The sequence below is a fragment of the Vombatus ursinus genome, unplaced genomic scaffold (genome assembly GCF_900497805.2).
Source record: "Vombatus ursinus unplaced genomic scaffold, bare-nosed wombat genome assembly UNPS02014779.1, whole genome shotgun sequence".
Classification (NCBI taxonomy): Eukaryota; Metazoa; Chordata; class Mammalia; order Diprotodontia; family Vombatidae; genus Vombatus; species Vombatus ursinus.
The window spans coordinates 40,254,966-40,272,159 of NW_020954557.1; the positions used below are offsets into that span (position 1 = coordinate 40,254,966).

Consider the following 17,194-nt stretch of genomic DNA (forward strand, 5'->3'; position numbering starts at 1 on the left):
GTCAGAAATCCGTCAGCGGACTACAGCTCAAAGAAACCTTTCTCCATCAACACCAGCAAGTCCGAACCAAGGATCACCTCTACAAGTTCCAGGATCTCCCGGTCCACAGAAGGATACTTCAGCTCCTGGTGGACCACCAGAAAGAGCCGGTGCTCCAGCCTTGCAGTCAAATGTGTTACCAAGGCGTCTTGGATCCCCTGCTACTTCAGTGCCTGGAATGGGTAAACAGAGCACTTAATGTTATTTACAGTTTATGTTGTTTTCTCTGGTTACCAATAAAACAGGCCATTTTCAGACAGTATGGAAATGGCATTTCATTTGGAAATAGCAGAGCAGTTATCTGATTAAGCGGGAGTTCCATATTCAATTAGCCATAACTCTTTACAGCTGGCACCTTGTGATACTGAAACCTATTGCCTGAGCTCATTTAACTGTTATGGCTTCTTTGTTTAAATGGCAATAAAACTTTGCAGTATTCTGTAGTCAACAGTATCATGTACCTTTTTATGTTCCAAGTTTAGGAAAGCTCCAGATTTATATAAATCAGACGTGGAAGCAGCACTTTCAGAATAAATTCAGGTGGTTGTTTTTTTTTTTTGCCTATACCCTGAATATATTTTTTTAACATGAATTTTGACAATTTACCTAAGATTTAATTTCAGGAAGGATACTCATACATTGTGCATAGTACTCTGTCTTCAACCATTACCTGATTTTATTTTTTGTAATATTGGAAGTTATTTTTCAGGATATTGAAAAAAAATTTTTTTTGTCAGTTGGTGACCCCATCAGGGTTTTCTTGGCAAAGTTAATGGAGTTGTCTGCCATTTCCTTCTCCAGCTCATTTTACAGAGGAGGAAACTGAGGCAAACAGGATTAAGTGACTTGCCCAGGGTCACACAGCTTGTACGTGTGTCTGAAGCTAGATTTGAACTTGGGTCCTCTTGACTACTATCTACTGTGCCACCTACCTGCCCAGTGGAGACTTAAGTTTTTCCAAATTTTTAGTAATAGCTTCTATCAATTAATGATATTTTTACAATTATTGAATTCATTTGTATGTTCTTTATTAAATTTGATGGTATTTAGGTGATAATTCTCTTAGAGACTCCAAACTCCAAAGTATGTTGTATTTGAAATATGCTATTGGATAGTGAGTTGAATGTGGGAATCCATTGGTTTACATTAGATTTTAATGTTAGATTATAGAATTTGACAACAGTCACAGTTTCATTTTAGGATTGTTTATTCTGACTAAATTTGTGTTTGGTTAATCAAAGTTCTCCAAAGCCATTTACAACTAATTTAGTTGCTTTCTCAGTGTCCCCGAAGCCAACTAATAGTTCTGACTAAATAGTCAGCATACTTATGGTGAATAATACGTGATGAGTGTCTTGACCTATGGCTTTTGTGGCAATAATGTTTTCTTTTTTATCTCGAAAAAGTAGATTCATATTTTGGAAAACTGGAAAAATACTGGTTATGGGATAAGTTTGAAAAGAGGATTACAAAGTCACCCAACTAGAAGTCTTGAGGTCTATTGTATGAACTGTATTTTTAAAGATAATTCTCTAAAATATGTTTATACCTGGCATATAGGGAGCTCATCATGAAGAGTATATTTTAAACCTGAAGTCCAGTGAAAAATTATTTTTGATATATCAAATTAATTGCTTCAAACTATCATAATGTAAAATTTAGTATTCAAATTGTTTTGTGGGAGAACTTCTAATTCAGCATGAACTCTCTTCAGACACACTTACATGTAGGTTTTTTTTGCCAAAATAATATCAGATTTTTGTTTCTAACCTTTGAAGTAGTTGTGATAAAACAATTAGATCATGGATTCAGGTACATGAATAAGAGGCTAATTTTAAAAGTTTATATGATAATGAAGATATGGTTTTAGGAATGATGGCTTAAGTTTCATGTGTATATAAATACATCACCATCAAAGTTGTCAAAAGTTGTTTTTGCAAAAGAGTCTATGTTTGCTTCTAAATTTGTGCATTGCTTTAAAAAATATGAATTTTTAAGGATTTGACTTAATGATTTCTAATAAAGTAGAAAAGATTAATAATTCATTTTTTTCATTAAATGTGTTTGGTAGAAGAGAATTAATTTAACATGTATTACCACAGAGCTCCCATATGTTTGAAAATTAATAACCAGCAGGTAGTTGAGAGTTTGCCAAGCTTTGCAAAAATGACCAGTCTTCCTACAATGATTACTTTTGATGTTTATATTAATCACTGTTGTTCATAACAGCATGAGTATGAAGATGCCTGGTTTGAGAGTTATTAGTATGCAAGTTATTGAAGGGTGTCTTGATTTCTTTGTGAGATCTTTAACAATTTGCACGTAAAAGTAACACGCTTGAAAGTATTTCAGTAATCTTGAGTTTTTTCCTCAACAGCTTGTTTGGTATGTATCCTGTTCAACTCAAGTCTCTCACCAATAGTTTCAATAATCTTCTCTTAGATGAGGAGTATTTTGCTTTTAGATTTAATAATAATGATTGAAGGAGTTTACTAACTTTAGTAAAAGAATATACTTTTTTGGTAATCACTTGGTTTATGAAGTTACAATTGTTCCAGTATCTAAACTTCATATAAAGTACTTTTGACTTTAGGTGCCTTTTCATTCTGTCTGACTCACAGTGGGAAACCTTACCTTTAACAGATGATCATTCACCTTCTATCTTTTTACTACCTTTAATCCCTCACTCTTGAAAACCTATTTTCATGAGTTTTTCTGAGAACCTGATACTGGAGACTGTTTCTTTCCCCTTCCTAGTTGTGGATTTATATTTATTTTAATTTTCATTCTCTATTATAAGAACATATTAATTTTAAAATACTTTTATAAAGCATTAGCATACAGCATTTATTTGGTAATTAGCAATATGTAGCTCTTTGGAACTTCCTCTATCAGTACTTTTTTTTTTTTTTTTAATTTAGCATGGTTTTGTTTTAACTGGTGAGTTCTTAAAGGACAAGGACTGTGTCTGACTAGTTTATGTGGGACCTAGGGTAATGTCATTCATCATTATTCATTTTTGGTGATGGTATTGGATATATGTTTTATTTGTAGGAAATTTTGCTTTTGTAGTAGTTTTAATGATAATCATTATGGTAGGATTTTTAAGAACAGAGTTTCATCTTTACATTTTTAAAAATGTTCATAAAAAACAATTTAGAAAAATGAGAATTACCCTTTAATTTTTATTGGTATGTTTTTGTTTTACATAGGGTTTCCCAAGATACCCAAATAACTCTCCCACAAAACATTTGCCCCAAAACAGTTAAGTAAAACTGCACACTAGTGTGATTTTAACAGATAGTCCAGGTCACTTTGCACCTTCATAGTTTACCCTCTGCAGCTGACTTTTAAATGAATATCAGTGGCATTTTAAACTCTCCTTTTACTTAATTACAAATTTAAATTAAGGGAAACTTTTAAAAAATTGACTTATTAGAGGGTATGAAAAATCTTAACAGTTCAAACAAGCATTATAACTTAGCTGCTGTACTTGGTTTGATAATTTCACTTAATTCTTTGGTAGGTCTTCATCCTCCTGGTCCACCTTTAGCAAGACCCATTCTCCCTCGAGAAAGAGGTGCTCTGGATAGAATTGTTGAGTATCTAGTTGGTGATGGTCCACAGAACAGGTAATATTTACTAGGACTACAAATGAATAAGGGTTTTAAAGATCATGGTCAGCCTTGTTTTTACTGGATGCCAATTCTAGAATTCTGTCACTCCTATTTACTGTACTGTATTTTACAAGCCTGGGCAATTGCTTTTCCCTTTGAATTTGAATAGCAAAACATTTTAAATCAGTTTTGTGAAAAATCAACTGTAATTGAAGATTATATTGATTGCTTTCACTTTGATTTTATGGTAAGTTAGAGAAACGGAATAATCTTTTATTAAAACATTTAAATCTAGCAAAACACCATGGCAGTCTTTTAGGACATACACAAATGGTGCTTCACAAGAGCCAGTCCTGAGCTATTGATATTTTTGGACAATGAAGTATATGTTTTAATCATTTAGGTGGCCCTAATATTTGAATTATAGAATCAGAATTTAAATCAAATATATTTGATAAATCAGAGTTATCAGAGTGCATGAATCCTTTCTCAGACATTGAATAGCTTTGTGACTTTGGGTAAGTCACTTAAACGTTTAACATCTGTCTCCTTCTCTGTAAAATAGGGATAGGAGTAGGACCTATTTCCAAGTGTTGTAGTGAAGCTCAGGTGAAATAATGCATGGAAAGCAGTGTGCAAATGTAAAGCTCTCTAAAAATGCTGGCTGCTATTGTGAGATTGGGTAGGTCATGTCCATGGTACCATGTTCTGGGAGGAAAAAGAAATTATTATCCTTAAGGGTACTCTTATCTCATATTTATATAGTGCTATGTGGTTTACAAACTGGTTCTTTACCCAGCAAACCTAAGAGGTGGGTCATATGAGTTTTACTTCCCTTTTATAGATAAGGAAACTGAGGCTTAGAACAGTGAAGTAACTCGGCCCCCACCATGTAGCCTGTCATGTGAATACAAGATGGAGCAGTTGTGTTCATATGACAAGGTTGACCAGCATGCCACACGAAGCACACGTGATAGGAGACTAGTCCAGGAAAGAACCACTCCCTCTCCCCTCCAACTCCCCCACCCCTGCTCCCCAGGTCATCTCATGCAAGCCCATCTTTACATAGGTGAAGAATCTGAGGCCTATAGAGGTAAAAGAGATATCTGAGGGCACATAGTAAGTTAGTAGCAGAACTGAGAATAAAACCTAGTTAATTTCTCTTTGTCTGATACCATGCTGCTTCTCCATGTACAGTGCGTAAATAGAAATAAGTAAAGACTGGCAATAATTGTCATTAATTAAATTTTTATTCAATTACTTTTTGTCATTTTGAGCTCCAGCTGCTTCAGAGACATGGAAAACTTTGAGAAGGTTCTTAAAAAATTCTTACTAAAGTACTGAATTAAGATCTAGAAATAAGAAGCATAAAAAAGCTTAAAGTTATTATCTTAGAGGAGAAAGAGCTAAGGTGTGACTACCCAAATAACCTTATACTTGGGTAGTGCTTTGAGCTTTTCAAAGGACTCTCCCTGAAACAGCCTAGTGAAGCAGATACAGTGCCACAGTGACTTTACAGAGGAGGATACCAAGGCTCAGGGGCTTTCAGGGATTTGGCCAAGATCACACAGATGGGAAGAGTCAGAAGGGGGATTCAGACCCAAGTCTTCTGATTCCAAGCTGAGAACTATCCCCACTCCATCACATTGACTTCCAGAAATGACCTGTGAAGTATCTGAACATCTAAGCTAATGGTCTACAAACATAATAAGAGTTTGTACAGTGATGGCTGGAGTGGATGTTCCTGGCACGTTGAGGATGGAACATCAGTAATTACAATAGTAATGAATAAATTTAAATGAACTTGAAAGGAAATAACTGTCAGAGGTGACTTTCTCTGTACTTGAAGTTCTTTAAAATGAGTTGTTGATTTGTTTGGAATAATTAAGGTAGTGTCATTTTGTGGAAAGAGCCAGCATGGTATAATTGGGGGCTGGGGAGAATGGGGAGTCAGAAGACCTGGGTTCAAGTTCTGGATTGTACATTTATTCTCTGTCCTCAGGCAAATTATTTAATATGTTTGGGCCTCTTGTTTCTTTGAGTTTGGCAGTTGGATTAATTGGTCACCCCTTTACTTTTGATTTTGTGAATCTGCAAATTCTCTTATCTGTATTCTAGGTTTCATGTATATGTGTTGGGCTATCTAGTCTCTGGGGTCCTTTCCCATTCTTTATGGACCAAAGAGAGGACTTTTCAAGGTTCCTATAACTTAATTTATATATTCTGTTGACAAATGCATTCCCTCCACCCCCAGGTGACTGAATTTTCCCTTATTTTCACCTCTTTGTAGCCTTCAGCTAGTTTTTAAACTTTATGAAATATGTTCTCTGTGTGCTAACTTTGAAATTTCAAATAAAGATCAAGAAAAGAGACTATTTAGCATAGTGGACATGGTACTGGACTTGAAGTCAGAACATAACTGAGTTCACATCTTGTGTCTGAGAATTATTAGCTCAGTGACCATATGGAAGGCATGTAACCTTTCTGAAGTTCAGAGGGGTTACATGCCTTCCATATGGTCATTGAACTAATCTGCAAAATGGGGCCAATAATACTTGTGGCACTTACCTTATAGGGTTGTTGTGAGCCTTCAATGAAGTAATCTATCTGTTTGAAAACGTACTTTACAAACTTTGAAGGGCTATGTCATTGTTAGTTGTTGCTGTTGTAAGTTATCTGGTTGCTAAATTTTTCTTGTTTGCTATCAAATGTCTTAAAACGAGTGAAGTTTTATCTTGTGGAATGTTTATGGAGATTATATCTGATTTCTCGTTATTAGACATTTAACACATTAAAGTAGATATTTGTTAAGATGCTAGGAAATAGTTAACTCTGAATAGTTTATATTTGTGTAAATTTATAATTAATAAACTTTTTTTTCTTATTGGTTTAGGTATGCTCTTATATGTCAGCAGTGTTTTTCTCATAATGGCATGGCTTTGAAGGAAGAGTTTGAATACATTGGTAAGAACTGCTTTGGGTAGTTAAGAATTAATTGCTTTTTACTTTTAGCTCTATGAAAACTTAATATGATACTACCTCATTATGGTGGCTTATTTTATCTGTGAATGTATGTACTAGGCAAGTTGACCTTTCTATTTCCTTATTGAAGAAGCTGAGATACCAAAGATTTGGACATCAGAGAAAAGGCAGAGAAGACAGTTTAGTGATATGTACTGCTGTTGAATAATCATCTCTTGAGTATGACTTATTTTGGAGGAGTGAGTTAACTCCTTCCTCAGAATATACACAAAATAACCAGTCATTCAAGCCATTAATATTATCTGCTTTCTATGGTCACAGTTCTAGATTTATTTGCTGGATGGTACTGATTACACTATTACAAATGTTGTTTTATGTCTTTATTTCATATTCGGTATTGTAATTTAATGTCTTGCTTAGGTTAAAATGCTTTGATTAAAATCTTTATCTTAGTATCAAAATCTTACTTATTAATCTTAGAAGGAATAAGTAATTTTGAAGTTTAGAACTTCAGGTTTTGAAGTTTTTGCAAACTCATTCTTATGAATTATGCGTTTCTTAAACCACAAACCCAAGAAGGTAAAATTTCCAATTCTTTGTAGCATTTCGATGTGCATATTGTTTCTTCCTGAATCCTGCAAGAAAAACTAGACCTCAGGCTCCAAGACTTCCAGAGTTCAGTTTTGAGAAGAGACAGCTTTTGGAAGGACAGAGTTCTATTGGTCCTCAGCAACTAGGAAGTACAATTTCACAAGAGAATCAATTTACTGAAGGTATGAACATGTTCTAGTCTCCTAATGAAAGTACATTTTTTAATGCCCCTTTATAGGCATACCACTGTTTATTTTCTTTTAAAATTTAAGAATGGGGCAATTTGTTATATTTTTCGTGCAGTTGTTAGGTACTCTTATAGAGCCATAGACTACCTTTTTTCTCACTGGTATGCTTTTTTCTTTTAATGAAGTTTATGGTAAGCAGCTCGTTAAGCACTGTTTGTATAGTGACATATTTTAGTAGATTTTTTAGGATGAAATGTTTTCTTGGAGCTTTTTCTTTAAGAATCCAAACAACTGGCTTGGGCAGAATGCAAGAATGATAGAAAATGCTTACAGAATAGATGGCTAATTTTCATTAAAATCTTTGAGACTGTACTGTGAAATGTGCTAGAAAAAAAATCAGAAAGCAGAGAAACTTTGGAACTGCATAGTGTGACTGCTTTAGACTCTGGATGAAGAAAACTTGTTTGATGCTGCTATGAAGTGAATTGAATTTCCAGAGGCTCTGAGGATTCACATTGCTGTTTGGTGAGGTACATACCTTTGATGTGAAATCGGCCTCCATTTTGGAGGAACAGGGTTTTCCAGGCTACTTCAGGTTTTAGAGTCTATCTGGGCACCTCTGCTTTAGGAAATTTTGAGGCGTGACAGTTTCTTAAAAATTTGGAAACGATGAAACTGAAAATTTCACTTAAGATCTAACATATGTTTCTTATTATTTATGTTTAAGTCAAGAATGTCACTTTTGCTAAGCTTGTGAGTTGTAAAACTGCTCTGTAATTTTAGAATTTTAAAAATAAATTCATAGTCTTTGATGTTTCTGTGTGAATCCTGGTAGAACAGTACTGGATATTGGATGTTAGCTTCCTGTGAGTCTTTTGTAGTATTAGGACGTATTCTTTTAATTCCTCAAGATTTCTCTTTTTTAAATGAATAATTTTGTATTTTCTAGAATTCTAGTGCTTGATTATTTTTTAAAATTTTGTTTATTAAGAAAAACAATCAGGTTATGAATTGCTTGGTGGAAGGATTTAGTTACATCTTTCTGTCCTTCAAATAGTTAACAGAAATTATATAGTGTGGGCTTGCCTTTTGACTTATTAACAACTCAAAATGATTTAAATGCAAACAACAATGACAGTGGTATATGGGGGTGTGTGCATATATATGTGTATATATATATACATACACATCATAAGACAAATAATAATTTTCTCTTCTGCGAATCTGCAACATCAACATTAAGGAAGATCAGATTGTTTTTCTTTTGCTTGAGTCATGCTCTAAGCTACATGTTGTCTGTCATGTTTAAATGTGTGCCTTGCAAAACCAGTTTCTTGGAAACTTACTGAACAGAAAAGAATCTTCATACAAAAGATGGAGAGAGAGAAAACAAAAGTCCAATCACTAAGTTAATTTAAACAAAATCTAAAATTAGAAACTTGGAAGCAAGTATAGTTGCAACAAAAACTTGATAGCATGTCCTATGCTTTTATGTCTTCTGCTAAGGTGGAGGCAATTAGTTAGCAAACAACACCCAGCCATACTTTTCCTTCTTATCTAATATAGGAGCAGCAGTGCCCCAGAAGTCTTATTGTCTGTCTGAAATCTCTGGAACGAAGTCTAACTGGCTCAAACTCAGCCCCATTAAGGTAATGTTAATAGGTGGGGGCAAGGCTTTTGAGACAGTTACATGGTGCTAGAAATCTTTGATTAAGAGGCAGCATGGTATAGAGGATAGAGTATTAGACTTAGAGTTAGGAAAATCTGGATTCAAATCTTGCCTCTGATGCTAGCCGTCTGACTTTGGGGAAGTCACTTACCCTCTCTGAGCTTCAGTTTCTTCATCTGTAAAATGAGAGACTCAGATGCTATTTCTAAGGTTCCTTCTAATTCTAAGTCTATGAACCTACAGTAAGATAGTATAGAGTAGAAAGAATTTCCTACTTTGTCTTGGATACATCTGCCATCTCTGCCCATAAGCACCTTTTTTACTTCGACTTTACAGAAGACCATACGTTTTGTCCAAGACTCATATCTGGCAACCTTGATACATATTCATCGCTTCTGGGTAGAATTTCTGCAGAACATCCTTGGGAGTGCCACTGATTAATATATGAAGGCTGCGGTTCTTTTCACTGACAAGAGCACACCAAGTGGTTAGGATTAACTTTCAAGAATAATCACATCCTTTCAACCGTTTGCTTTTTATACTATTGGTTAATATAGCTGCGATTTTATAAATCTTATCTCTTAAGTCTTGAATAAGAGAAAAATACCCTTGAGGTCTAGAGAAGAAACTTTGTATTAGAAGTTGCTTTTAGCTTACTTAAAGGCACTAGATACTACAAAGATTGATGCTATAGAAATTTACGGATGGAAGTAAAAAGTAGCTATTTTACAACTTTTCTCTAGTTGGTGCGTAAAAACTAGAAAAAGTCATGGCTCAGGATTTTGCAGTTCTTGGTCTTCAGAGTTTTGTTTCTGATGCTAGGACATGCACCATATGGGATGGAGACAGAGGGCTCTTTTTTCCCTTTCTACTTATCCTGGTAGAAACCTTTAGAATCTTGACAACTTATGCCAAGAAAAAAGACTCAGGAAGAAGATAGATTTCTCATTTTTGTTATATGAATTCTTAAGAGTATTTGGGTGGAAAAAACTGAATAAATCATCTTTTTAGACTACCCAAATCATATTAGTGGTAGTAAGTAGTGAAGAAATGCAGGGGATGTGGATGGCATTGTCTTTATTTGACAGCATTTTTGTACCTATATTCCATATTAGGACATCCTCTTTAAGTTGCTTAAAAAGTTTAATTTCTCCTCTTTTAAATGGTTTCTACTTAAATTTCTCCAAGTCATCTTCTAGCAGGATCGTTTATCACCTTAGTAGCCTAGAGTTCTTATTTCCAGAGAATGTAATTTCCTAAGTACCTCATACAAAATAGTCTTCTCCCCTTCTTCTCTCCCTTTATGTAGTTATCATTATTCTCAGCCCAGAGCAGATACTGTTATTACATTGTTAGTATATCTCTCGGAAGCGTGATCAATGCTTTAATTCAGGCTAACATTGAAACAAAACTACCAAAATGCAGTATTAGCATTTGCTTAGTTGTATAGTTTGCCTATTTTCATTATATATAATCATATAACGTACAAAAAATGGTTGAGTCTTTTTCAGTATTGTCTAAGAATCGTATAGTTAAATTTATAAAGTATGAAATTTATCTTAGTATTTCATAAAGTTATATTTCTTGATTTAAAAAAGACCAAACTTTTTATTTGATATTGAACTAGGATAAATTTGGGGTTTTTGTAATGTTTATTGTAGTAGTCTGGGAAACTGGAGAATTTGAATATAAATGAAAGAATAAGCATATATTTGTTTCTGAAAAGTTTTTACCTTTGCTTATAATAATTTCATGCAATTTACACAAAATTTTACACAAAAGTTTCATACTTGTGTTGTTTTATATGTTGATTATAGATCACTTTAACTGAAATTAGTGCCCAGCATAACTTTCTGCTTCCCTCTTCTAAAACTTCATATAGTAAAACTGAATTAGTATAAAGAGAGTTTTCTTTTTAGCTTTTAAATATATGAGGAAGTTATTTCACTATTAATTGACTTGAAAAGGAGTTTCCAAATGATGAAACAGTACTTTGTGTGGCGATTTTCTCATTTCTTCGTAATTGCTTAAATTAAATTGTTTTCAGTAGGATTGAGTTGAGATGAAATTTGTACCTTTGTTCCTTGAGTCAGTTTTGCTGTTTTCCTCGAGGCAAGAAAATCTAGTAAAACTGCCTTGTTTAAAACTTAGAGTTCAAAGACAAATTGTCAATTTTAGTTCAGCAAAGTTCCTTTGGAGACGTTTTATAGCCTCTCTATGCAGTGGGTGTCTGGCAACTTCTTGTTGTTGTTGTTAAAAATTTTTTAAAGGTTTAGAGTTTAGTGGTTATACAAGTCCCTAGCATGAGTCATATTGAACCTATGCAAATTTCTTAAAAGTTTAATCAGAATGTAAGCATATGCTAGGATAATTTCCATTGGTAGAAGCTTAGAAACTTTGTTTTGCTAGACTATTTTTCAATTTTTTTGCATCAAAATTGTTTTTCTTTTAATTTCAAATATATGAATTATAACTTGAAGATAAAATGTTGCATTTCTGTATTCTGTATAGAAGATGAGATTGTACTATCACAGAAACTAAACATAGTTTTATGGTTTAAATTTTTTCTATCTGGGCTTTGCTACTTCTGTCCAAACAACTGCAGATTGTTTGTGACAATAGAAAAGGCTACTTTCTCAAGATTATTGTGTGTGTGTATGTATATATATTTAGAATCAATTTAAATGGATAATTTTAGTTCAATTTTTATCATTTAATATTGATCATTAATTTATCATTTAATATTATATATTTTTTCCTCTAGAATCACAAATGCCAAAATAGACTTACAAATATTTTTAATAGGGAAGGATTAGTGTGATTTTTCTAAATATATTACTTAGTGTTTATTTGGCTAGGTGTAAGGATTTTATAGCTCAGCCTTAAAATGGTGCTGTCCAGGAAAGAGTAGATTTGTTTAATTATAGTTAAAACGAATGTTGGTGTCCAGAATACTACTTTATACCAGTATGTTGGCACCATTCTGAAATGCAGTTTATATCCCCAGCTATATTAAGTCACGGCTTCACTGAACAATTTAATGTAAGTACCACATTATGGCTAGAGAAGCAGGCTTTGCAGTTAAGTCAACTTGGGTTTGCTTTTGACACATACTGACTGTGTGACTTTGGTCAAGTAAATCAACTCATTCTGTCTTCTCCCAAGTGACTTTTAAGAAGATAAGTTTCTGAACAGGTGTGGGTCTCCATTAGTAGAGAGTTTACTGTTTACTGTAAGTTCCCTATACCAAAGACATCATGGGTCTTGGCCCTCCCCTAAAATGCTCCCTGATAGAGAGCTGTGTTCAAATATGTTAAATATGAATTTAGAAAAAAATTATTTAAATGCATTTTAGCGTTGCTAGTCTTCTGACATCTGATAAAATTCCTTTTTATAAACAAAAAGATTTTTACTGCTCTGTAGATTATAATATAATAGTAAAGGAGAATGCTCATTAATAGGTTCTTTGCTAATCATTTTAACTTTTAAAATCCTATATGTCACTTTATTACTCTTTTGCTCTTTAACATATTCTCTCAAATAGTTGTAATAGTAATAGCTAATATTTATATAGTATGTTAAGGTTTGCAAACGTATTAATGTATACATACATTACATACATAAAATCTTGTGAGGTCAATGCTATCATTATCCTCATATTACCCATTGAGAATATGAGATTGGAAGACATTAAGTGAGACTTGCCTAGAGTCACAGAGCTAGTAAGTATTTGAGATTCAAACTTAGGTCTTCCTGTCTCCAAGTCAAACATCTATTTCATTAAGGGACCTCCTTAGAAGTAGGCGTAATAGTAGTAGTATTAATTCACATAATTTTATTCAATATATTTTTATTTCTTTCACTAAATATTTCTCAATTACACATAAAAAATTTTTCAACATTCATTTAAAAAAAATTTTGAGTTACAAATTCTCTCCTTCTCTCTTGTTCGTCTCCTTGAAAAGGTAAGCAATTTGATATCAATTATATATGAGAAGTCATGCAAAACATATTTCCATATTAGCCATGTCACAAAGGAAAAAAAAAAGCCAAAAAAAGAAGAAAAATAAAGAAGGTAAGAAAACTGTGCTTCAGTCTGCATTGAGAGTTCATCAGGCATTTCTCTGGAGGTGGATAGCATTTTCTGCCATGGGTCCTTTGGAATTGGATCATTGTCTTGATCAGAGTAGTTAAGTCTTTCATAGTTGATCATCCATACAATATTGCCGTTACTGTGTATAATGTTCTTCTGGTTCTGCTCACTTCACTTTGCATGAGTTCATATAAATCTTCCCAGGTTTTTCTAAAACCATCCTGCTCATCATTTCTTATAGCACACAATAGTATTCCATCACAATCGTATACCATGACTTGTTAAGCCATTCTCTAATTGATGGACATTCCCTTATTTTTTTGCCACCATGCAAAAAGCTGCTATAAATATTTTTGTGCAGAGGATTCTGAGAAGATGACAGAGTAGGTCAGAAAATTCCAAGCTCTCCAGATTTCCTCCACAAACAAGACAGGATAGTGCCTCAGGGTGAATGAAGAGTGGCAAAAATAAACAAGAGTCGGTGAAGAGCAGTGGTCCTTCTGGGACAACTGGCAAAGATCCAAAGAAGAAAGATCCTAGGATGGAGGTTCTGCCCAAGTGGAGTGTAAACACCTCCAGGCTAGCTCTGTTGAAACAGCTAGCAGCGAGCCCTAGGGACAGCTAGGTTGGGAGGTAGCTTCAACCCCAGTCACAGGAATTTTCACCTGCCAAACAATATGGGGAGTCAGGTGTCTGAGCAGAGGAAGATTAAGGGAGCCTCTGCTGACAAGGGATGCCAGGCCCAGCTGTGCTGCTGAGATGCACTCCTGGGCGAGAAGAGACCAGCACACACCTGAGGAGAGCAGAAGCAGTGGGGCGGGGACAGTGCTGGGTGTGGGTGCTTACAGGAGAGCTGAGTTCTTAGTCTCTATTCCAGGCCAAAAGGGAGAACTAAAGATCACAGCCATTGGAGGGTTCTCAAGGAGCAAGAGCATTTCCAGCATAGTGTGCCTAGGGACCCTAACTATGACTTGGAGAGGGAAAGGAGTGCAGAGGTTGAGCTCAGGACAAAGCTCCAAAAATAACAGCAAGAAGGACCTGAGGCCAGAGGTACCATCCCCCACACCCCAGGATTAGAGATGATTATAATGACAAGCTGCTAAAAATTAAAAAATAAAAATAAAAAAGAGCAGGCAAAGGAGAAAGAACTCAACCATAGACAGTTACTTGGGAATAGGGAAGACCAGAGTTTGTCTTCAGAGGAGGATACCAAAGCAAAAAAAGCCCCTCCTACACCAGAGAGTAATGTCAAATGGTCACCTGCCCAAAAAGAATTCATAGAACTCAAAAAAGACTTCAAAAATCAAATAAGAGAGAGGAAAAATTTTTTTAAAAAGTAAACAAAAAAAAAAAACCAAGAAGATTATGAAAAGAAAGTCAGTCAGAAAGGCAGATCCAGAATCTTAAGAAAACAACTCCTTGAAAATTAGAATTGGGCAAGGGGAAACCAGAGAAGTTGTAAGAGACCAAGAAATAACAAAACAATAAAGAATGAAAAAAATAGAAGAGAATGTGAAACATCTTATAAGAAAAACAACTGATCTGGAGGACAGATCAAGAAGAGAAAACAAAAATAATCAGACTATCCAAAAGCTACAATCAATAAAAGAATCTTGATGTAATACAAGAAATAATGAAAGAATATCATCCTGAAGTGTTAGAACAAAAAGGGAAAGTAGAAATAGAAAAAATCCACTGATCACTACCTGAAAGAGATCCTTGGAGGAAAACCTACAGGAATATTCCAAAATTCCCAGGTTAAAGAAAAAAAATATTATGAGCAATAAGAAAAAATTCAAATATGGTGGAGCCACAATTAGAATTATATATATAAGACTTAGCAGTGGCTACAGTAAAAGACCATAGGTCTCGGAACACGATATATGTGTGTGTGTGTGTGTGTGTGTGTGTGTATTTTTTTTTTAACCTTGAAAGCAGAAAGGAGTTTATTGCTTTCTCATGAGAAAGGGTACCACCCCTGGTCGCCCTGATGACCCCGGCCAGGGAAGACGCATAGGTACAAGTTAGTTACAGAAAGCAAGGTTTATTTATACCCTAACTTGAGTTCCTCCTCCCAAACCCCTTCCCCTTTATCCCATTGGCTGGGCTTCAGGGGGCACAATCTATTCAGGGAAATCTTCCCCAGCAACAGAGTACACAAGTTTGGCTGGAGACAAGAAAAGGTGAGAAGTCCTGCAGTTTAGGTTGGGGGGGGGCATGGTAGGGCTATTCTATTCTTTCTGCTCCGTGCTTAAAAACAGGGTCTGAGGGGGTTTTGACAAGCTCAGAAGGGAGTGTGTTTCAACAATACAAATAAATTCCTTGAGAAGGCCATCTACAACAGGTGCCTCCCATTTCTCTTCTCCCACTCTTCTTACTATCTGACTTCTGACCTTATCTCTCTCCAAATGACCAGTGATCTCCTAATTGCTGCCCTTTGTGAGAACTATTAACAAGAACTATTAACCCTTTGAGGAGGCTTCACTTCTTTTTTTTTCTTTTTTTTATTAATTTATTTTGATTTATCAATAATCACTTCCATATGTTTTGAGTTTAAAATTTTTCTCCCCCTTCCTCCCCACCACCCTCCACAAGATGGTGCATAATCTGATATAGGCTATACATTTACATTCATATTAAACATATTTTCACATTAGTGATGTTGTAAGTAGAAATTAAAACCAATAGGAGGAACCATCAGAAAGAGGAAACAAAACTCGACAGAAGAGAAAAAAAAATTAGCAATTCGGCTTCCATAGTTCTTTCTTTGGGTGTGGATAGCATTTTCCATCACAAGGCCTCTGGAGATGTCCTGGGATCCTCATTATTGCCAGGAAGGGTTAAGTTTATCAATATTAGAGATCATGCAATGTGGCTGTTATTGTGTACAACGTTCTCTTGGTTCTGCTCACTTCACTCAGCATCAGACCATACAAGTCTTCCCAGGTTTTTCTGAAGTCATCCTGTTCATCATGTCTTATAGCACAGTAGTATTCCATCACATTCATATACCACAACTTGCTCAGCCATTCCCCAATTGATGGGCATCCTCTCAATTTCCAATTCTTTGCCACCACAAGAAGAGCTGCTGTGAATATTTTTGTACATGTAGGTCCTTTTCCCGCTTGTGTGATCTCTTTGGGATATAGCCCTAGAAGTGCTATTGCTGGGTCAAAGGGTGTGCACATTTTTATAGCCCTTTGGGCATAGTTCCAAATTGCTCTCCAAAATGGTTGGATCATTTCACAGCTCCACCAACAATGCCTTAGTGTTCCAATTTTCCCACATCTTCTCCAACATTTATCATTTTCCTGTTTTGTTATGTTGGCCAATCTGATAGGTGTGATGTGGTACCTCAGAGTTGTTTTGATTTGCATTTCTCTAATCAATAGTGATTTAGAGCATTTTTTCATATGACTTTAGATGGCTTTAATTTCTTCATCTGAGAACTATGTGTTCATATCCTTTGACCATTTATCAATTGGGGAATGCCTTGTATTCTTATAAATTTGACTTAATTCTCTCTATATTTTAGAAATGAGGCCCTTATCAGAGAGACTGGTTGTAAAAATTCTTTCCCAATTTTCTATCTTCCTTCTAATCTTAGTTGCATTGGCTTTGTTTGTGCAAAAACTTTTCAATTTAATGTAATCAAAATTATGTATTTTGCTTTTTGTAATGTTCTCTATCTCCTGTTTGGTCATGAATTGTTCTGTTCTCCATAGATCTGACAGGTAAACTGTTCCTTGCTCTCCCCATTTGCTTATAGTATCAGCCTTTATATCTAAATCATGAACCCATTTTGACTTTATTTTGGTATATGGTGTGAGATTTTGGTCTGTGCCTAGTTTCTGCCATACTCTTTTCCAGTTTTCGCAGCAGTTTTTTTCAAAGAGTGGGTTCTTATCCCAGAAGTTGGGGTCTTTGGGTTTATCAAATAATAGATTACTATAGTCATTGACTACTGTGTCTTGCATATTTAACCTATTCCATTGATCTACCACTCTATTTCTTA

General features: G+C 34.8%; 1 protein-coding gene across 4 annotated transcripts in view; it reads left to right on the forward strand.

Annotated features, from left to right (window-relative positions):
• The window catches only part of LNPK (lunapark, ER junction formation factor), a 100,984-nt gene that overhangs the window by 77,868 nt on the left and 5,922 nt on the right, over positions 1-17,194 (forward strand). For 2 of the 4 annotated variants that reach the window (XM_027865922.1, XM_027865923.1), the window contains exons 9-12: positions 6-221; positions 3,566-3,671; positions 6,550-6,620; positions 7,241-7,411. In XM_027865922.1, coding sequence (XP_027721723.1) covers positions 6-221; positions 3,566-3,671; positions 6,550-6,620; positions 7,241-7,411 — 564 coding nt within the window. Of the gene's footprint in view, positions 1-5; positions 222-3,565; positions 3,672-6,549; positions 6,621-7,240; positions 7,412-8,983; positions 9,067-17,194 lie in introns of all 4 variants that reach the window. The other 2 variants (XM_027865924.1, XM_027865925.1) reach the window with 2 other exon arrangements.